Here is an 18182-nt window from a genome sequence, read left to right as displayed (position 1 = left end):
ATTTTAAAGGATTTTACACAAAAAATAACAATGCTCTTCTATTCTTAGATAGGTTTGTGGATATGTTTATTTTATTTTGGAGTACAATCATTAGCAATTTAAGCAGTTATATAGCCAAGTATGTTTGAGTATGTGTACACACTGCAAAAACGTGCACTTTAACGCCCCAAATTAATGTCAGAAATACTTTAAAAGGGTCATGTCAGGATTTTTTTTTCTACACATATTACACTTCTCTTCGGTTCTTCGGTGAAAAATTTGCAAAGATTTTGTTTTACAGACCTATTTCCAAGTCACAAGGTGGAGTTGTTAGATGAAAATGAACCTCTTCTCACCGATGAGCCGTTGCCTCCGCGCGCCAGCGTTTTTTGTAGTTTATTTTTATTTTTTTAGCTTTCTTGCTTTTATTGTTCACTATGGACATTGGTGACCGCCACCAGCCGTTTGTTTTGAGTGACTTTTGCCACAACACAACATCCAGCTCAGCACGGTTTGTTGTTGGCACGAAGGAAGGAGGCGGTGCGGGCGAACAAAAGCGGGGAAGCAAGCCTGGTTGACGTACACATCTGGAACTATACAAGCTGGCTGAGGTAAAGGTCTACCCAGTCTAACTTTCTAATGCTAGATCCTGGACGTATACATGTGTATATTGACTAGGAGTGTGGGAAAAAATCGATTCGAATACGAATCGAATTGTTTACGTTGTGCGATTCAGAATCGATTCTCATTTTTAAAAAATGTATTTTTTTTTTATTTAATTTATTTATTTTTTTTTTTTTTTTATTGTATTATTTATGTATTTATTTTATCAATCCAACAAACCACTACACAGCAATACCATAACAATGGAATCCAATTCCAAAACCAAACCTGACCCAGCAACACTCAGAACTGCAATAAACAGAGCAATAGAAGAGACACAAACACGACACAGAACAAACCAAAAGTAGTGAAACAAAAATGAATATTATCAACAACAGTATCAATATTAGTTATAATTTCAGCATAGCAGTGATTAAAAATCCCTCATTGACATTATCATTAGACATTTATAAAAATAATAAAAAAGAACAATAGTGTCCCAGTGGCTTACACTCGCATCGCATCTCATAAGCTTGACAACACACTGTGTCCAATGTTTTCACAAAGATAAAATAAGTCATGTTTTTGGTTCGTTTAATAGTTAAAACAAATTTACATTATTGCAATCAGTTGATAAAACATTGTCCTTTACAATTATAAAAGCTTTTGTTTAAACAAATCTACTACTGGGGTAGATCCTGCTGAAATCCTGTCTACTGAATGAATACAGAATCGTTTTGAATCGGAAAAATATCGTTTTTGAATCTCGAATCGAATCGAAAAAATCGATATATTATCGAATCATGACCCCAAAAATCGATATTGAACCGAATCGTGGGACACCCAAAGATTCACAGCCCTAATATTGACAATAAAAAGTTTATATATTCCATACTTGCCAACCCTCCCAAATTTTCCGGGAGACTCCTGAGTTTCAGTGCCTCTCCCGAAAATCTCCCGGGACAACCATTCTCCCGAATTTCGACCGATTTCCAGCCGGACCTGAGTGCGCACAGCCTGTCGTCTCGTCCACTTTTCCTCCATATAAACAGCGTGCCGGCCCAGTCACGTTATAACATCTACGGCTTTTGGAGCTCAGTGCGCAACTGCACACACAACAAGAAAGAGACTATTATTTATGACTCCGTTATCCATAGGTTTATCTATAACCCATAAAATAGGCAGGCACGGAGCTATTTCTCAGCGTGTTTATTCCAGCCGGCACGTTAATACACTGACACACAACATCCGGAATCCCATCATGAATTGCTTCAAAACTACGGCAAGTAGTAATGTCCAGAAAAAGAAAGTGACAGAGATTAGAACGAGGATGGACCATTCAACCCTAAACTCACTCCTTTCCTGCAAATTAAATGTCACAGATGCTGTCCATACCTATGCTCCTTCAAAGGCTTTACTACTGGTTGCAAAGCATTGCACTTTCTAATACAACAATGAATAAAGAGGAGTGTTATGTATGTGTATATGTGTAAATAAATGAACACTGAAATCCTAGTATTTCTTATATATGTATATATATATATATTAAAGAAATATTTGAATCTCAGTGAATTCTTGCAACAAATATACTCCTCCCCCTTAACCCCGCCCCGCCCTGCTCACCACAACCCCGCCCACATCCCCCCCAATGTCCCGAATTCGGAGGTCTCAAGGTTGGCAAGTATGGTATACTCTATATCTTTAAAAAATAACTCGGCTGCTTCGAGTTGTAAACAATTAGATACTCGAAGCGATAAGGTACGCTACGAGCTACATCAGATACGTAATAATGGATTATATAATTTACTCATCCATTGCCACACACAGTAGGCACAAATCCAATTAAAAGTATTTTTTTATTATAATCACTCTTTGTTTTGCCAGAGGATGATGATGCTATTTTCTTAGAGTAGAAGGCTAAGCTAGCTACACAACAATTCGAGTCAACATTGCTAACGAATCATTCACACATTTTTAACCTAGTGGTATTACTTACTCACAGTAAGACTCTTGAAAAATTCACATCGATGTTAAAAAGCCACAACTTGGTGACTGAAGAGCTGTGGGTTCATGACCCTCGGTCGACTTGTTGCTCTTTTTTGGTCTTTTTTTCTCTAACACCTCAAATGAAGACAAATCAGCATTGCTCTTTTGCTGATATTGCAGCTTTAAATGTTGTCCTGTCCTTCCAGGGGAACCCCTACTACGCCCAGGTGTCCGCCTACAACATGAAGGGCTGGGGGCCCGCATTGGCCTCGACCCCAGCCTGCGCTGCTCCTTCCAGTAAGTCTCTATTTTACAACAAGAAGTAGTTTTCCCCAACACATCCAGCTGCTGGTGTGTCATGGCTTTCCCACACTTTCCCCTCCGCCGACCTACCATTCACACGTCATGCCCTACGTCGCTTTGACATCACCAGCATTTGGGGGAGACAGCTGGAGCGTCCTCGGGCCCCCGACGTCAGCGAGTGTAACCGTAGCCGGTGTTTGGCGCTGGCCGACAAAAGAAGCCACTCGAGTTCAGCCAAGAAGTTTAATTGTGAAGTCATGTGCAACAACAGCTGAGCTGTGGAGGACGCCACGGTGTTGACTTTTTTTTTTTCTCCTGTGGCACCCTTTAACACATCTGGGGGACATGTTTTTCAAGCAAGCTTTCCCTCGCTCCCCCCGTACTGTCCACCTTCCTCCCGCTCTCCGAGCTAATTTCGATGTTGCGTGTTTGTGTTTTCCATTTAGGCCTACCACTGGAAATATTTGCATGTCTGTGCTGTAGCGAGCGGCGCGGGCCCCAACAGTGGGGGCCTTATACCGGGCGTTGACGCCCATTAAAGGGCCCGCTTGTCCTGTCTGGACAGGCACCTTTTCCGGGAATAGAGCTCACCGTGTTTTAGCCCCGCTCGCCCTCCGGGGGGCTCCAGGAGTGGGAGTTGGGGCCGAGGGTGGCGCGTGATGGTACGAGAGAGAGAGAGACAGAGAGCGAGAGAGAGAGAGAGGGAGGTGGGTTTATCGCTGACACATCCTTCTGGGAGCGAGCGAAGGGATGCAAAGAGGGGCAAGCAGTCCTGAACGATCACTTTCTGTGGAGGGAATGAGGGAGGGGGGAATGCAAGCAGAAAGAGTGTCTGTGTGATTTCTAATGCAGTTCTAGATAGTGAATAGATTTTCAGTATTCTTTTAATGGAACGTACAGACTTGTCATTGATGCAATGCTAAATGTCCCTTTACTGCTTGTGTTTTTATTGCTTCGGGAGGCAAAAGTGTGCTGTGTTATGTTCCAGTCATGGTGCCTGCGTAGGCTCCTAATATACAACCCCTATCTGTTTGAGGAGCAGCTAATATGGTGGGGGGCCTGAGCAGCTTTTAGCCTCCAAACCTACCTCTTCTCTGTGAATTGTGTCAAATTTCTTACAATGAGGTTCTACTAGGGCTGTACGGTATACTGGTATAAGTATAGTACCGCGATACAAATTAATAATTTTCGGTACGATACCGTGTCTGAAACGTACCGGTCCCGAACCCCCCTGCGCCCACGTCGAAGTCACGTCGTGTCATTGCTGGTTTTACGAGCAGAGGACCATGTTCGGTGGCACACACACAGAGTACTTACAAGCAGACACAGTGTTTTTTTTTTGATTGATTGATTGATTGATTGATTGAAACTTTTATTAGTAGATTGCACAGTTCAGTACATATTCCACACTATTGACCACTAAATGGTAACACTCGAATAAGTTTTTAAAGGCCTACTGAAATGAGATTTTCTTATTTAAACGGGGATAGCATTCTATGTGTCATACTTGATCATTTCGCAATATTGCCATATTTTTGCTGAAAGGATTTAGTAGAGAACATCCACGATAAAGTTTGGATTTGTCGGTGTAAAGAGAAAAGCCCTGCCTCTACCGGAAGTCGCAGACGATGACGTCGCAAGTGTGGGGGCTCCTTATATATTCACTTTGTTTTTAATGGGCCTCCAACAAAAAGTGCTTTTCGGACCGAGAAAACGACAATCTCCCCATTAATTTGAGCGAGGATGAAAGATTCGTCTTTGAGGATATTGATAGCGACCGACTAGAAAAAAAAAAAAAAGTTAAAAAAAAAAAACACGATTGCATTGGAACGGATTCCGATGTTTTTAGACACATTTACTAGGATCATTCTGGGAAATCCCTTATCTTTCTATTGTGTTGCTAGTATTTTAGTGAGTTTAATAGTACCTGATGGTCGGAAGGGTGTCTTCACGGGTGTGTTGACACCAGTGTCTCAGGGGAGTCGACGGCAGCTATGGACGGGGCAAGCTCAGCTTTTCCCCGGTAAGAAGCGACTTTTTAACCACAATTTTCATACCGAAAACCGCTGGTTGACATTTGGTCTGGATTCATGTTCGCTTGACCGCGCTCTGATCCATAGTAAATTTTCACCTTCGGGAATTTTAAACAAGGAATAACCGTGTGTTTGTGTGGCTAAAGGCTACAGCTTCCCAACTCCATCTTTCTACTTTGACTTCTCCAAAATAATTTAACAAATTGCAAAAGATTCAGCAACACAGATCTCCAAAATACTGTGTAATTATGCCATTAAAGCAGACGACTTTTAGCTGTGTGTGTGCGTAGCGCTCGTACTTCCTAAAAACCTGTGACATCTTGCGTACACGTCATCATTGCACGACGTTTTCAAGACGAAACTCCCGGGAAATTTAAATATGTAATTTAGTAAATTAAAAAAGCCGTATTGGCATGTGTTGCAATGTTAATATTTCATCATTGATATATAAACTATCAGACTGCGTGGTGGGTAGTATTGGGTTTCAGTAGGCCTTTAAACTTGTTTAAGTCGGGGTCCACGTTAGACGTGTAGACAGAAAAGGGAGAAAGGACGCATTTTGGCTGAAAAACTAACGATAAATGTGAGGTTATAACACTGCAACGCCCTCAGGAAGAGGTGCTTTAAGACATGGCTAGCTAGCTAGCGGCTAACGTCCATCCGCCGTCTGCAGTGTTTTAGCTACTTCTTAATCACTAATCATGGTCTCCATGGCGACAAATAAGGTAAGTTTCTTACAAGTAACATCCCTGCAGGACGAGGAATAGCTAAACATGCTTCACTGCTCACCGGCGTCAAAATGTAAACAAACTACTAGTGTGTTATTTTTCCAACAAATACCCAACATGGCGGTGATGTCATTAACCATAAATTGTCTGATTTACTTATACGGTTTAATGCGCACTCAACAGTACAAAACATCCACTGTAACTTTGTTATTTTTTTGTCTGTGCACACATTTAGGAAACTAACAAAACCATGTGTGTAAAAATTGTGCGACGGAATTTTTTTGTTTTTGTTTTCTCACGCCGCCTTTGACACCTTATCATGCCCGCCCCGCTATATAAGAAGTGCTGGTCTAATGGTTACAAAGCTTTTAAAGATATTTGCTTTTCATGTAATCGAGCATGTCTTAGCACAACCAATAGGGGGTGTCACACACGCCATTTACACTCATGTGAAAAAATTAACCACCCCCCCCCCCCCCACCACCACCGAACACACTTTTACAACATGATAAAGCGGTGTAATGTTAGCTTTACACAGGAACCTCTGTGGAACAAAAAATGCTCATCCATCTTCGTGGCAGCTGCGTCCTTGAGGCGATGGGAATTTCTGTGCAAATACAAAGACTTGAATGTAACACCTGATATGATATACCTTTAATAACTCAAGTACAGGATCAAAGTCTGTGTACGACATGTTCTCCGTGTAGATAATGGCTGTGAGCATAATACAGAGTGATGTTGCGTTATAATGCAACACTGGATTGTGGAAATATGAGGACGGCGATCGAAGGTAGAGATAATGGACTGTATCACGGATCCATCTGGGAAAACAAGGCGAGAGAAATCGTTTGGAGCAGACCTGGGAAAATTAAGGGCCGGGGGCCACATGCGGCCCGTTAAGCTTTTCAATCTGGCCCGCCGGACATTCTGAAATATATTTTTCAGATCTTTAAGATGGAAACTGTAGCTGCCATTATGATGTGGAGTGATGTTTTTACATGACCATAAGTCTTGAACTATACAACATATTTCAATGGTTGACATTGCGCTTTTGCATGATATTTTAGTGACTAGTGTTGTCCTGATACGAATATTATTTTGATACTTTTCGGTACTTTTCGCTACTTTTCTAAATAAAAGGGACTAGAAAAAATTAAATTATTGGCTTTATTTTAACAAAAAGTCTTAGGGTGTGGCGGACCGATACTTTTCAGAGGCGGTATGATACCGAGTATGATTAATTTGTATCGCGGTACTATATTATTATCCGTATACTGTACAACCCTACTAGTTACTATGGTAATCTACGTCACAGTAGGTCAGACGAGGCACCAAGCAGTGTGGTTGGGGAGCGTTTTCCACAGAGTGTTTCCAGAGCGGCCAGCCTGAAATGTGGGTGTCAGGGACAGACGCGGAAGGAGATTTTTACAAGAAAATTGTAATCAGATTGTAGATGTTTTTTGTTTTCTTACCCGTCACATTTTTATTTCGCTGAGTTGTTTGCATTTGGCTTGATTGTAAAATATGTCGATTGATAGGTGGTGTGACGTTTATATGTTCTCAATATTCAAGGTTTTATCATTCATAAAAAAAAAATCCATTCATTTTTAAGGCGGTCTGTCATAAAATTTTTTAGCATTCAATCAGACCTTATTGTGAGGTTTTGTATTAGTTTTCCTAAAAATAGATAAACCGCCCCCCAGACACATTTTTTTCTCTAAATGTGGCCCCCGAGTCAGAATAATTTCCCAGGCCTGGTTTGGAGTAAAGGTCGGTCGGGTCTAAAACTTTCATGCAAACTAATGCTGATTGAATGTCATTAATGAGGTTAAAACTGTTGTGTTCATGTTGGAAATCAAGTTTGCAGTGCTCATCACTTTGCTACTCACTTGTGTCCACAGCTATTTTGACAATAATTGCTGTACCTGGACTACTCTCAAGCATTGTTAGGAAAAACGGCTTACTCACGCTGTTAATTTCCCTAGTAACGAGTAATGTAATTATTACTAGTTCGTACATTACAACACCATTACCAATGCGTTGGATTGAACGTGGCACGCTACTTTTGATTTGGTTTTATGTCAACAACACATCGTCAGAACCACAACAATTTCAATGCAGGAAGTAACTTTTTACTAATGAAAGCAACAACCAGCACCACACTCAAATGAACTTGATATTTAAATAGAAAAAGGCAACATCACACAGCAAACTACATGTAGGCCGAGTAGACGCACACACACACATCCACACACACACTCCTACTACTACTAATAATAATAGTCATAATAATAATAATAATACTGAATTAGATTTATATTGCGCTTTTCTATTATTAGATACTCAAAGCGCTCACAGAGAAGTGGGAACCCATGATTCCTTCACACATTGGTGGTGGTAAGCTACATCTGTAGCCACAGCTGCCCTGGGGTAGACTGACGGAAGCGAGGCTGCCAGTTTGCGCCTACGGCCCCTCCGACCACCACCTATCATTCACCAGTGTGAACTGCACCGGGGGCTAGGGTGAAGTGTCCTGCCCAAGGACACAACGGCAGCGATTTGAATGTCAATAGGCGGGGAGCGAACGTGCAACCCTCAGGTTTCTGGCACGGCCGCTCTACCAACTACGCCATGCCGCCCCCACTACTACTACTACTACTACGAGGGAATAATGAACAACACATCAGTGATTGAAGTGACAAGCTTGCAATCTTACAAACCCTGTTTGTTGACATGAAGACAAGACAGCACATTCAATCTCATTGTTAATTCTCGCTGACACAATTTAGCAAACTGCCGCTGCTAAGTTAAAATGGTAAAATACTGCTTGTCGTGCGCTTTACCTGACGTCACTTGGCAGCAGTCGCCGCCCTTTAAAGGCACACACTCACACACTCTGCTCTAATGAAACATTTCTCCAATATATATGCCAGATATTTTAGGTTTAGTTTTTTTTGTAAGGCTTTAATCACTTACCCTAGTAATTAGTTACATTATTTAAAGAGTGCTTTCATTACTTTCTTGGTAAAGTAAAAAGTAACTATTTTTAAAGTAATTTTCCAAACACTGCTTTCAAGTGTCTTCTAGCCTAATAAGCATGTTTTACCTTGCGGAAAAAAAATGTGTTAAAGTACCAATGATTGTCACACACACACTAGGTGTGGCAAAATTATTCTCTGCATTTGACCCATCACCTTGATCACCCCATGGGAAGTGAGGGGAGCAGTGGGCAGCAGCGGTGCCGCGCCCGGGAATCATTTATGGTGATTTAACCCCCAATTCCAACCCTTGATGCTGAGTGCCAAGCAGGGAGGCAGTGGGTCCCATTTGTTTTATAGTCTTTGGTATTGTTGGGAAACTATCAAAAACATGACTAGGTGTTTGGACTATTTCAACTGTGGGACACAGGTGCAAAAGAACTCACTGTGGAATAAGGGACATAACACACCAGACAAGGCTTCAAAAGACAAAAGATACCCAGGCAAGACGGAGATAATCTCATTGTTGCTCAATGCTATTGTCAAAGTGTTTTCCAGCATATGTTATTCTTGTTCTGAAATTGTCATGTATCCATCAAATCTGCCATTGAAACTAAGACTATGTAACCAACATATAAGTTGATTGTACATTTGGGGCGGGACATGGATAAGCATTCTTGCTTTTTTCCGTATCCCTTTTCGATTAGTGCCGTTAGCATGTCTGTCAAAATACAAAGAGTGATGAAGTGTTGCTTTACATGTCTGTCTGCCAGAATAAATAAATAAATAAATAAATAATTTTATACATTCATTCAAGTGTACCTTGTTTTTCTACAGTTACTATTATATACGCATTCTGAAATCTTATTTCCATCATCAGGTTGGAGGGACACGGACGGCCGAGCTCCCCGCCAGAGAGGCCAGAAGGAGGTCCTTGACCAGCTGCTTACCCAAATAAAAGATGCCCATCAGAGCTGCATCTGCCACGGTATATATAATAAACCCCTTTGGGTTGATTTATTGGCTGCTAAGAGACTCAGCAGTCACATGAGACCCGCAATGATTTACACGGTTAGTTGAGACCGCAAGGCCTTTAAACCAATCAACTATGGATGAGCTTGTGATTTTTAATCCGCGTCTAGATTTTTTATTATGGCATTAGATTTAACAAGTTGAGTAGGAGCGTAAAACATGAGAGCTGCAAATATTTTTGACCCTGGAGTGGGGGGCGGCTCCTAGCAATGATGTCGCAGTTGGAGCGGACGTCTTCTGTCGTAAAAGTGAGGCCAGCCAGGCTAACGTCATCTCCAACTTAATTAAATCCCGGAAATTTCTTAATTTTGATTTGTCATGTCCAGGAGTGTCCGGGCTTTTTCCCAACGACGGTCACATACAGAAAAATTAAAAGAGGCAGGTTTCGGCGTCTATGAAAGACGCCAATCCATCAAAATCCATGTTTATTCATTGACGCACTCTCAAACTGAACTTACATTTTTGGGACATTTTTTTTCAATCTTAATCTGTAAATTGTGAACATTTTTCATTTGGGTAGTAACAAGTAAAAGTGACATCTATCCAAAATAAATAAATTGTCATGTAAAATGTCACTAATTATACAATAAAATAAATAAATAAACTTACTTTTGGGGCTTAGAGTACCATGACTCAGACGCAAAATTTTTACATTTTTAGGACTAACAAAAATCTAAACAGGAATATATCAACATCCTAACAGTCGGTCTCCCAGTGAGAGCAGACATTGTACAGTAAGTAATGTTTTATGATGTTTGTTGGCTCCCATGAAGTCTGCATTGAGTACTATTCAGTGATGTTGTCGAGGAAAAAGCTTAAAGTCTTCATGCGTTTGTGAATGATCAAAACGATCAAAATATATTACTTTACACAACCTTGATGGAGGTATATGGTGCTGTATTGGCGGAATAAAGCGACTTCCATCATCTCCATTGTAAGCAGACTTTTGCTTATTTACTATTTAGAATGCATAAATAAAGAAAAACAAAAAAGGATTGTGAATAATTGGATAAAATGAAAAAAAAAAGTGCCTTTGCCCTAATTTAAAACAAATATTTTACAATTGATTATATCGTGCTTTTATATATTTTATTTTCTGGGCAGCAGCACGGTGGTTCAGTCCCGGGCTCGGGATCTTTCTGTGTGGAGTTTGCATGTTCTCCCCGTGACTGCGTGGGTTCCCTCCGGGTACTTTGACTTCCTCTCACCTCCAAAGACATGCACCTGGGGATAGGTTGATTGGCAACACTAAATTGGCCCTAGTGTGTGAATGTGAGTGTGAATGTTGTCTGTCTATCTGTGTTGGCCCTGAGATGAGGTGGCGACTTGTTAAGGGTGTACCCCGCCATCCGCCCGAATGCAGCTGAGATAGGTTCCGTCACCCCCTGCAACCCCAAAAGGGACAAGCGGTAGGAAATGGATGGATTTCCATGGCACCAGTTGGCCACTCTCTCCCCCGTGCTTGGATATTTGCACCAGAATACAGAGTTAGAGGATTTTTCCGTATGGCTTGCATGTCTGGAAAAATTGACAATAAATTATATTTGTAGTCAGTACGCGAGCTATAAGTCTGGCGTTGTAGTAACATGGAAGTTGACGCAAAGTTACAGTACAATGAGCAACTGATGGCGTGGCCTGGCAGGTGCAACACTTCTCGCTTTTTAATCTCATCCCGATGGACATTTGAGAATCAAAAGAAGGAGCCAGGGGGGGTCGGAGCTTCTTTCCACGACTCGACCCTTCCCCTTCCCTCGTGGTGACAAAGTGCAGACGGGCTTCTCCAAACACCGGCGGCTGTAAACGGCTCCCATAAGTGTCAGAAGCTGTCCACACTGACTCCGCATTCAGCACTGACGGCCTTGTCCCCGCTCGCAAACACACTCGCCCACTTACTATTGTCCGCGGCGGAGCGCGCCCCACTCAACGGCCGGGACACTCCAGTATAATAGTCGGTATTGAGTTAGCTTGCCGTTATTCATACGGCGGCTGATTGAGCTTGAAAGTTCAGGCACGGTAGCCAAGGTGCCGTGTCCCGGGGTCATGTTTGTTATTCCTGTTAGAGACCAGGATGGAGTCGGGAGGGCATAAATTACACTGACTTACTGCAGCCTCTCACACACACACACACATACACACACACACACACACACACACACACACACACACACACACACACACATTCTTGTATTTGTTACCTTCTTGAGACCTCTGAAAAATGCCTCCCTCTTTAGGACCACCCTTTTTTAGATATATAAAGATTTGCATTCACAACATTAATAATACATACTAACTATAAAAAAGAGTTGGAATTTCACAAGAAAAAGGTAACAGTTTCACCAAAAAAATTTGAAATTTTGGCAGTATTATAATAAAAGTCGTAATTTTACACAACACAAGTCAAAATGTTACAAGAAAAACTGAACATTTGTGCAATATTATGATAAAAGTTGGAATTTTACTCAAAAACAGTCACAATTTTACAAAAAAAGCTTCAAATTTTGGCAATTGTATAAAGAGTCGTAATTTTACTCGAGAAAAGTCACAATTTTATAAGAAAACTGTAAAATGTTGGCAGTATTATAATAATAATCCGAACTTCACTTGGCAGAATTCTGACAAAAGTCATCATTTTGCTCAAGAATTTGATTGATTGATTGATTGATACTTTTGTTAGTAGATTGCACAGTTCAGTACATATTCCGTACAATTGACCACTAAATGGTAACACCCAAATAAGTTTTTTAATTTGTTTACGTCGGGATCTACGTTAATGAATTAATGGAAATGTCACTGTTTTACAAGAACAACAAAAAAATGGCAATATTGTGATAAAAGATTTCCCCACCAGGGCTGCGAATGAAATCTCTATTTTTTTGTATTTTGTAATGTGCTTAAGGCCGATGACAAACGAGTCACAGCACTTTGGGCAACACAGCTATAGAAGTTAACTGTTAATTGCCACTATAGTCTTAGTACCGTAGTGTATTTGTTCATCCTATGGTCACATACAGGACGCGGGTTGTCTTACTTCAACACCGAAAGTCGGAAAATCAGCTGTTCACCTGGCGGGCTTTTTCAGGGATGAATAGAGAAGTCATTATTTTGCTTGTTTTATCATATATTGCTGCCTTTGCACCTGTCAACGTTTAGTTTTGCATGCACATTAAATCAACCAAAAGTCCTATTTTATGCAATGTTTTTCTGTATTGGGACCATGATTTGAGTACTAACATGTTTCCTCATATGGAAAGTACTTTTCCTTGTTGATGTCTCAAGAAGGGTTGCAATACAAAAAAACACACACAGACACACACACATACATACATTCTTGTATATGTCACCTTCTTGAGACCTCCGAAAAATGCCGACCTCTTTAGGACCACCCTTTCTAGATATATAAAGATTTGTATTTACAACATTAATAATGAATACAAACTATGTAAATGAGTTGGAAAATCACATGAAAAAGGTCACAATTTCAGAAGAAAAACTTGTGAATTTTGTCCGTTTCATAATAAAAGTCGTAATTTTACTCAACGTACGTGAAAATGTTACAAGAAAAACTGAACATTTGGCCAATATTATGATAAAAGTTGGAATTTTACTCAATAACCGTCGCAATTCTACAAGGAAAGCTTAAAATGGTGGACATTTTATGAAAAAAGTTGTAATTTTACGCGACAAAAGTCACAATTTTATAAGAAAACAAGTAAAATGTTGGGAATATCATAAAAACAATCGGAACTTCACCTGGCAGAATTTTGACAAAAGTCATCATATTGATCAAGAAATGTCACTGTTTTACAAGAACAACAAAAAAATGGCAATATTGTGATAAAAGATTTCACCTGTGAATGAAATCTCAATTTTTTGGTATTTTGTAATGTGCTTAAAGCCGATGACAAACGAGTCACAGACCACAGATGGCCCTGTGCTGCACTTTGGGCAACCCAGCTATAGAAGCTAACTGTTGATAGCCAATATAGTCTTAGTTTCGTAGTGTATTTGTTTACCCTATGGTCACATACAGGACGCGGGTTGTCTTACGTCAACACCGAAAGCCGGAAAATCAGCTGTTCACCTGGCGGGCTTTTTCAGGGATGAATAGGGAAGTCATTCATTAGCTTGTTCTATCAAATATTGCTGCCTTTGCACCTGTGAATGTTTACTTTTGCATGCACATTAAATCAAGCAAAAATCCTGACTTTGGAGCAATGTTCACGGACTCTAGTATTTGGCTCTCTATTAGATGCAATGTTTTTCCATATTGGGACCATGATTTGGGTCCTAACATGTTCCCTCATATGGAAAGTACTTTTCCTTGTTGATGTCTCAAAAAGGGTAACAATACAAGAAAACTCACACAGACACACACACACATACATATATTCTTGTATATGTTACCTTTTTCAGACCTCCGAAAAATTCTGACCTCTTTAGGACCACCCTTTCTAGTTATATAAAGATTTGTATCTACAACATTAATAATGTATACAAACTATGTAAATGAGTTGGAAATTCCCATGAAAAAGGTCACACTTTCAGAAGAAAAACTTGTGAATTTTGTCCGTTTCATAATAAAAGTCGTAATTTTACTCAGTGCCCCTCCTGAAAATCTCCCGGGGGAACCATTCTCCCAAATTTCTCCTGATTTCCACCCGGACAACAATATTCTTTTAATGGCACTTCCCTTAGCCTTCTCTACAACCTTGCATCACGTCCGCTTTTCCTACATACAAACATTGTGCCGTCCTAGTCACACAATATAAGCGTATTTTACACACACATAAGTTAATGCAAGGCATGCTTGATCAGGTCACACTCAGGGTGGCTGAATAAACGCTGTTACAAATATGCGCCGCACTGTGAAGCCACACCAAACAAGAATGACAAACACATTTCGGGAGAACATCCGCACCGTAACACGACATAAACACAACTGAACAAATACTCAGAACCCCTTGCAGCACTAACACTTCTGGGACGCTACAATATATAATTTGCTATGCCATTGATATTTTTTTATTATTATTATTATTATGTTTATTGGAAACTCTATTTTGCATGTCACTATAAAGTTATATAATCCTTGCTTGTTCAATATTCAATGCAAAACTTGTTTGGGTCCCTATTAAAAGGTTAATTTGTTCAACTTTGGCCTGCGGCTTTGTTCAGTTTAAAATTTTGGCCCACTCTGTGTTTGAGTTTGACACCCCTGCTCTATCGGGTGTAATGGTTGTCCATATTGGAACCATGATTTCAGTCCTAACTTGTTCACTGCTCCTCATATGGAAGGTACTTTTCCTTGTTGACGTCTCAAGAAGGGTAGAAATACAAGAGCACACACACACACACACATCCTCCCAGCCTGCCAGTCGGCCTGTCTACAGTACAGTCCATACACACACATGTACATGCACAAATATCCAAGTGCATGCATGTCCATGTATGGCCGCCCGGCAGCCCCCCCCCCCCTCAATCCCCCCCCCCCCCCCCCCTTGTCCAAACACAATTAATTAAACTGTGAAAGAGGCCTTGACTAACACTGGCACCCCAGCAGTCAGCCCTACTTGTCTGTCTTACTCAGTGTCAAGCACTCGTGAGTGGGGCTGTTTTTACTCCGCCTCGTCTTGTCCACCTGAAGAGAAAATTAGGACTGCTGAATGAGGGGATTTATTGACTTTAAGTGGCCCGGGGGGGGCGAGAGTAAGATCACCTGGGGAGGGGGTGGGGATCTCCGCGGGCTTTTTTTAATGAGTTGGGAGGTGCGTTATCTCACCGACAGCATAAAACACACATGCATACACACCTCCCTCTCTCTCTCTCTCCCCGAAGGCCCACTAAAAATAAACATGTCCCCACAGACTTAACTGACCTCCCTGTCAGTGAGTGGCGAGGGGTTAAGGCGCACACACACACACACACACATTATTACAACTCGAGACGTGCCATGCTCCAGCAGCTCAAGTATGCGCAGGTAAACACACGCACACAAAGTTAGTGTCCCTCAGGGAGTGGAGGGCTAGTAGTTCCCTCAAGGCCCATAGTCTGGCTCCGGGCTGTCAAATGGTGCCGTGCCACCGGAGCGCACGAAATGTCAAAAAACATTCGAGCGTGTTGTTGGACGTGTCAGGTTTGTTGTCAATTAGGTAACAGCCTGTCACCGCAGGAGATGTGTCAAGTCAGGACAGGGGGTATTCATTGGCTGCAGAGGCTCGCAGTAATGGTACAATTTGTCACACTGAGAGAAAACACACACACACACACACATAATCGCTTTTATTCAGACGACTAAAAGTCTTTTTCTTGTCCTCACAGAACAGTGCAAAGCGCCGACGCAAGGCAGAAAACACTCGGTGTCCAAAAGCCTGCGTCACCTCTTTCAACCGAACAGCAAATTTGTGAAAAGCCTGAAAAGGTAAATTTGTTTTTAATTGTTGTGTTGTTTGGGTTATTTGTGGAACTATATTGTAAATCCATATCCTGGCTGAATGTGGAATAAATAAATTAATGTGGTTTTGTTTTTTTTACAGACTTGTATTTAAAGGCCTACTGAAACCCACTACTACCGACCACGCAGTCTGATAGTTTATATATCAATGATGAAATATTAACATTGCAACACATGCCAATACGGCCTTTTTAGTTTAATAAATTGCAATTTTTAATTTCCCGGGAAGTGTCGTGTTGAAAACGTCGCGGTATGATGACGCGTGTGTTTGATGTCTCGGGTTGTAGCGGACATTATTTTTCAGCCCGATCCATGCTTTAAGTAGTCTGCTTTAATCGCATAATTACACAGTATTCTGGACATCTGTGTTGCTGAATATTTTGCAATTTGTTCAATTAATAATGGAGAAGTCAAAGTAGAAAGATGGAGGTTGGAAGCTTTTAGCCTTTAGCCACACAAACACAGCCGGTGTTTCCTTGTTTGAAATTCCCGGAGGTGAAGCTTTACTATGGATCAGAGCGGTCAAGCGAACATGGATCTGTCTACCGGCAGTTTTCGGTGAGAAAATTGTGGTATAAAGTCCACAGCTGCGTGACTTCCTTCAGAGACTCTGGCGTCAACACACCCGTGGCCACACCTCTCCGACTATCAGGTACTATTTAATCTCACTAAAACACTAGCAACACAAAAGCAGATAAGGGATTTTTGAGAATTATCCTAGTAAATGTGTCACTTGCCCTTGCCTGTTTTTTTTTTTTTTTTTTTATTTCATTTTATTTTTTTCTAGTCCTTCACTATCAATATCCTCATCCACAAATATTTCATCCTCGCTCAAATTAATGGGGAAATTTTCGCTTTCTCGGTCCAAATTACTCTTACTGCTGGTGGTTCACATTGTAAACAATGTGAGGATGTGAGGAGCCCTACAACCCGTGGCGTCACACGCACATCGTCTGCGACTTCTGGTACAGGCAAGGCTTTTTTATTAGCGATCTAAAATTGCGAACTTTATCGTGGATGTTCTCTACTAAATCCTTTCAGCAAAAATATGGCAATATTGCGAAATGATCAAGTATGACACTTAGAATGGACTTGCTATCCCCGTTTGAATTAGAAAATCTTATTTCAGTAGGCCTTTAAAGTATTACTGCTGTCAAATGATATATTTTTTTTAAATCAGGTTAATCACACTTTTTTAAATTTAGATATAAACATATATACAGTTGAAGTCAAATGTTTACATACACCCGTGAAGAACATAATGTCATGGCTGTCTTGACTTTCCAATAATTTCTACAACTCTTATTTTTTTATATAGAGGGATTGGAGCACAAACTTGTTGGTCACAAAAAACATTCATGAAAATTGGTTAGTTTAGGAATTGATTCTGGGTCTACTGAAAATGTGACCAAATCTGCTGGGTCAAAAGTATACGTACAGCAATGTTAATATTTGGTTACATGTCCTTTGGCAAGTTTCCCTGCAATAAGGTGCTTTTGGTAGCCATCCACAAGCTTCTGGCAAGCTTCTGGTTGAATGTTTGACCACTCCTCTTGACAAAATTGGTGCAGTTCAGCTAAATTTGTTGGTTTTCTGACATGGACTTGTTTCTTCAGCATTGTCCACACGTTTAAGTCAGGACTTTGGGAAGGCCATTCTAAAACCTTAATTCTAGCCTGACTTAGCCATTCCTTCACCACTTTTGGGATGCAACTTAGTATTCTTCTTCCTCCAAACACGACGAGTTGAGTTTATACCAAAATGGATACATGGATGATACAGCAGAGGATTGGGAGAATGTCATGTGGTCAGATGAAACCAAAATATAACTTTTTGGTATAAACTCAACTTGTTGTGTTTGGAGGAAGAAAAATACTGAGTTGCATCCCAAGAACACCACACCTACTGTGAAGCATGGGGGTGGAAACATCATGCTTTGGGGCTGTTTTTCTGCTAAGGGGACAGGACGATTGATCCGTGTTAAGGAAAGAATGAATGGGGCCATGTATCGTGGGATTTTGAGCCAAAACCTCCTTCCATCAGTGAGAGCTTTGAATGGTTGACCAAATACTTATTTTCCACCATAATT

General features: G+C 40.8%; 1 protein-coding gene across 3 annotated transcripts in view; it reads left to right on the top strand.

Annotated features, from left to right (window-relative positions):
• Positions 1-18182, top strand: part of LOC133558157 (ankyrin repeat and fibronectin type-III domain-containing protein 1-like) — a 447422-nt gene that overhangs the window by 413631 nt on the left and 15609 nt on the right. For all 3 annotated transcript variants that reach the window (XM_061909324.1, XM_061909322.1, XM_061909323.1), the window contains 3 exons: positions 2775-2865; positions 9491-9598; positions 15961-16060. In XM_061909324.1, the coding sequence (XP_061765308.1) occupies positions 2775-2865; positions 9491-9598; positions 15961-16060 (299 nt within the window). The remainder of the gene's footprint in view (positions 1-2774; positions 2866-9490; positions 9599-15960; positions 16061-18182) is intronic.

The sequence above is a fragment of the Nerophis ophidion genome, linkage group LG08, assembly GCF_033978795.1.
Source record: "Nerophis ophidion isolate RoL-2023_Sa linkage group LG08, RoL_Noph_v1.0, whole genome shotgun sequence".
Lineage (NCBI taxonomy): Eukaryota > Metazoa > Chordata > Actinopteri > Syngnathiformes > Syngnathidae > Nerophis > Nerophis ophidion.
The sequence above is the reverse complement of the archived record's forward strand: the minus strand, read 5'-3'. Positions and strand labels throughout refer to the sequence as shown.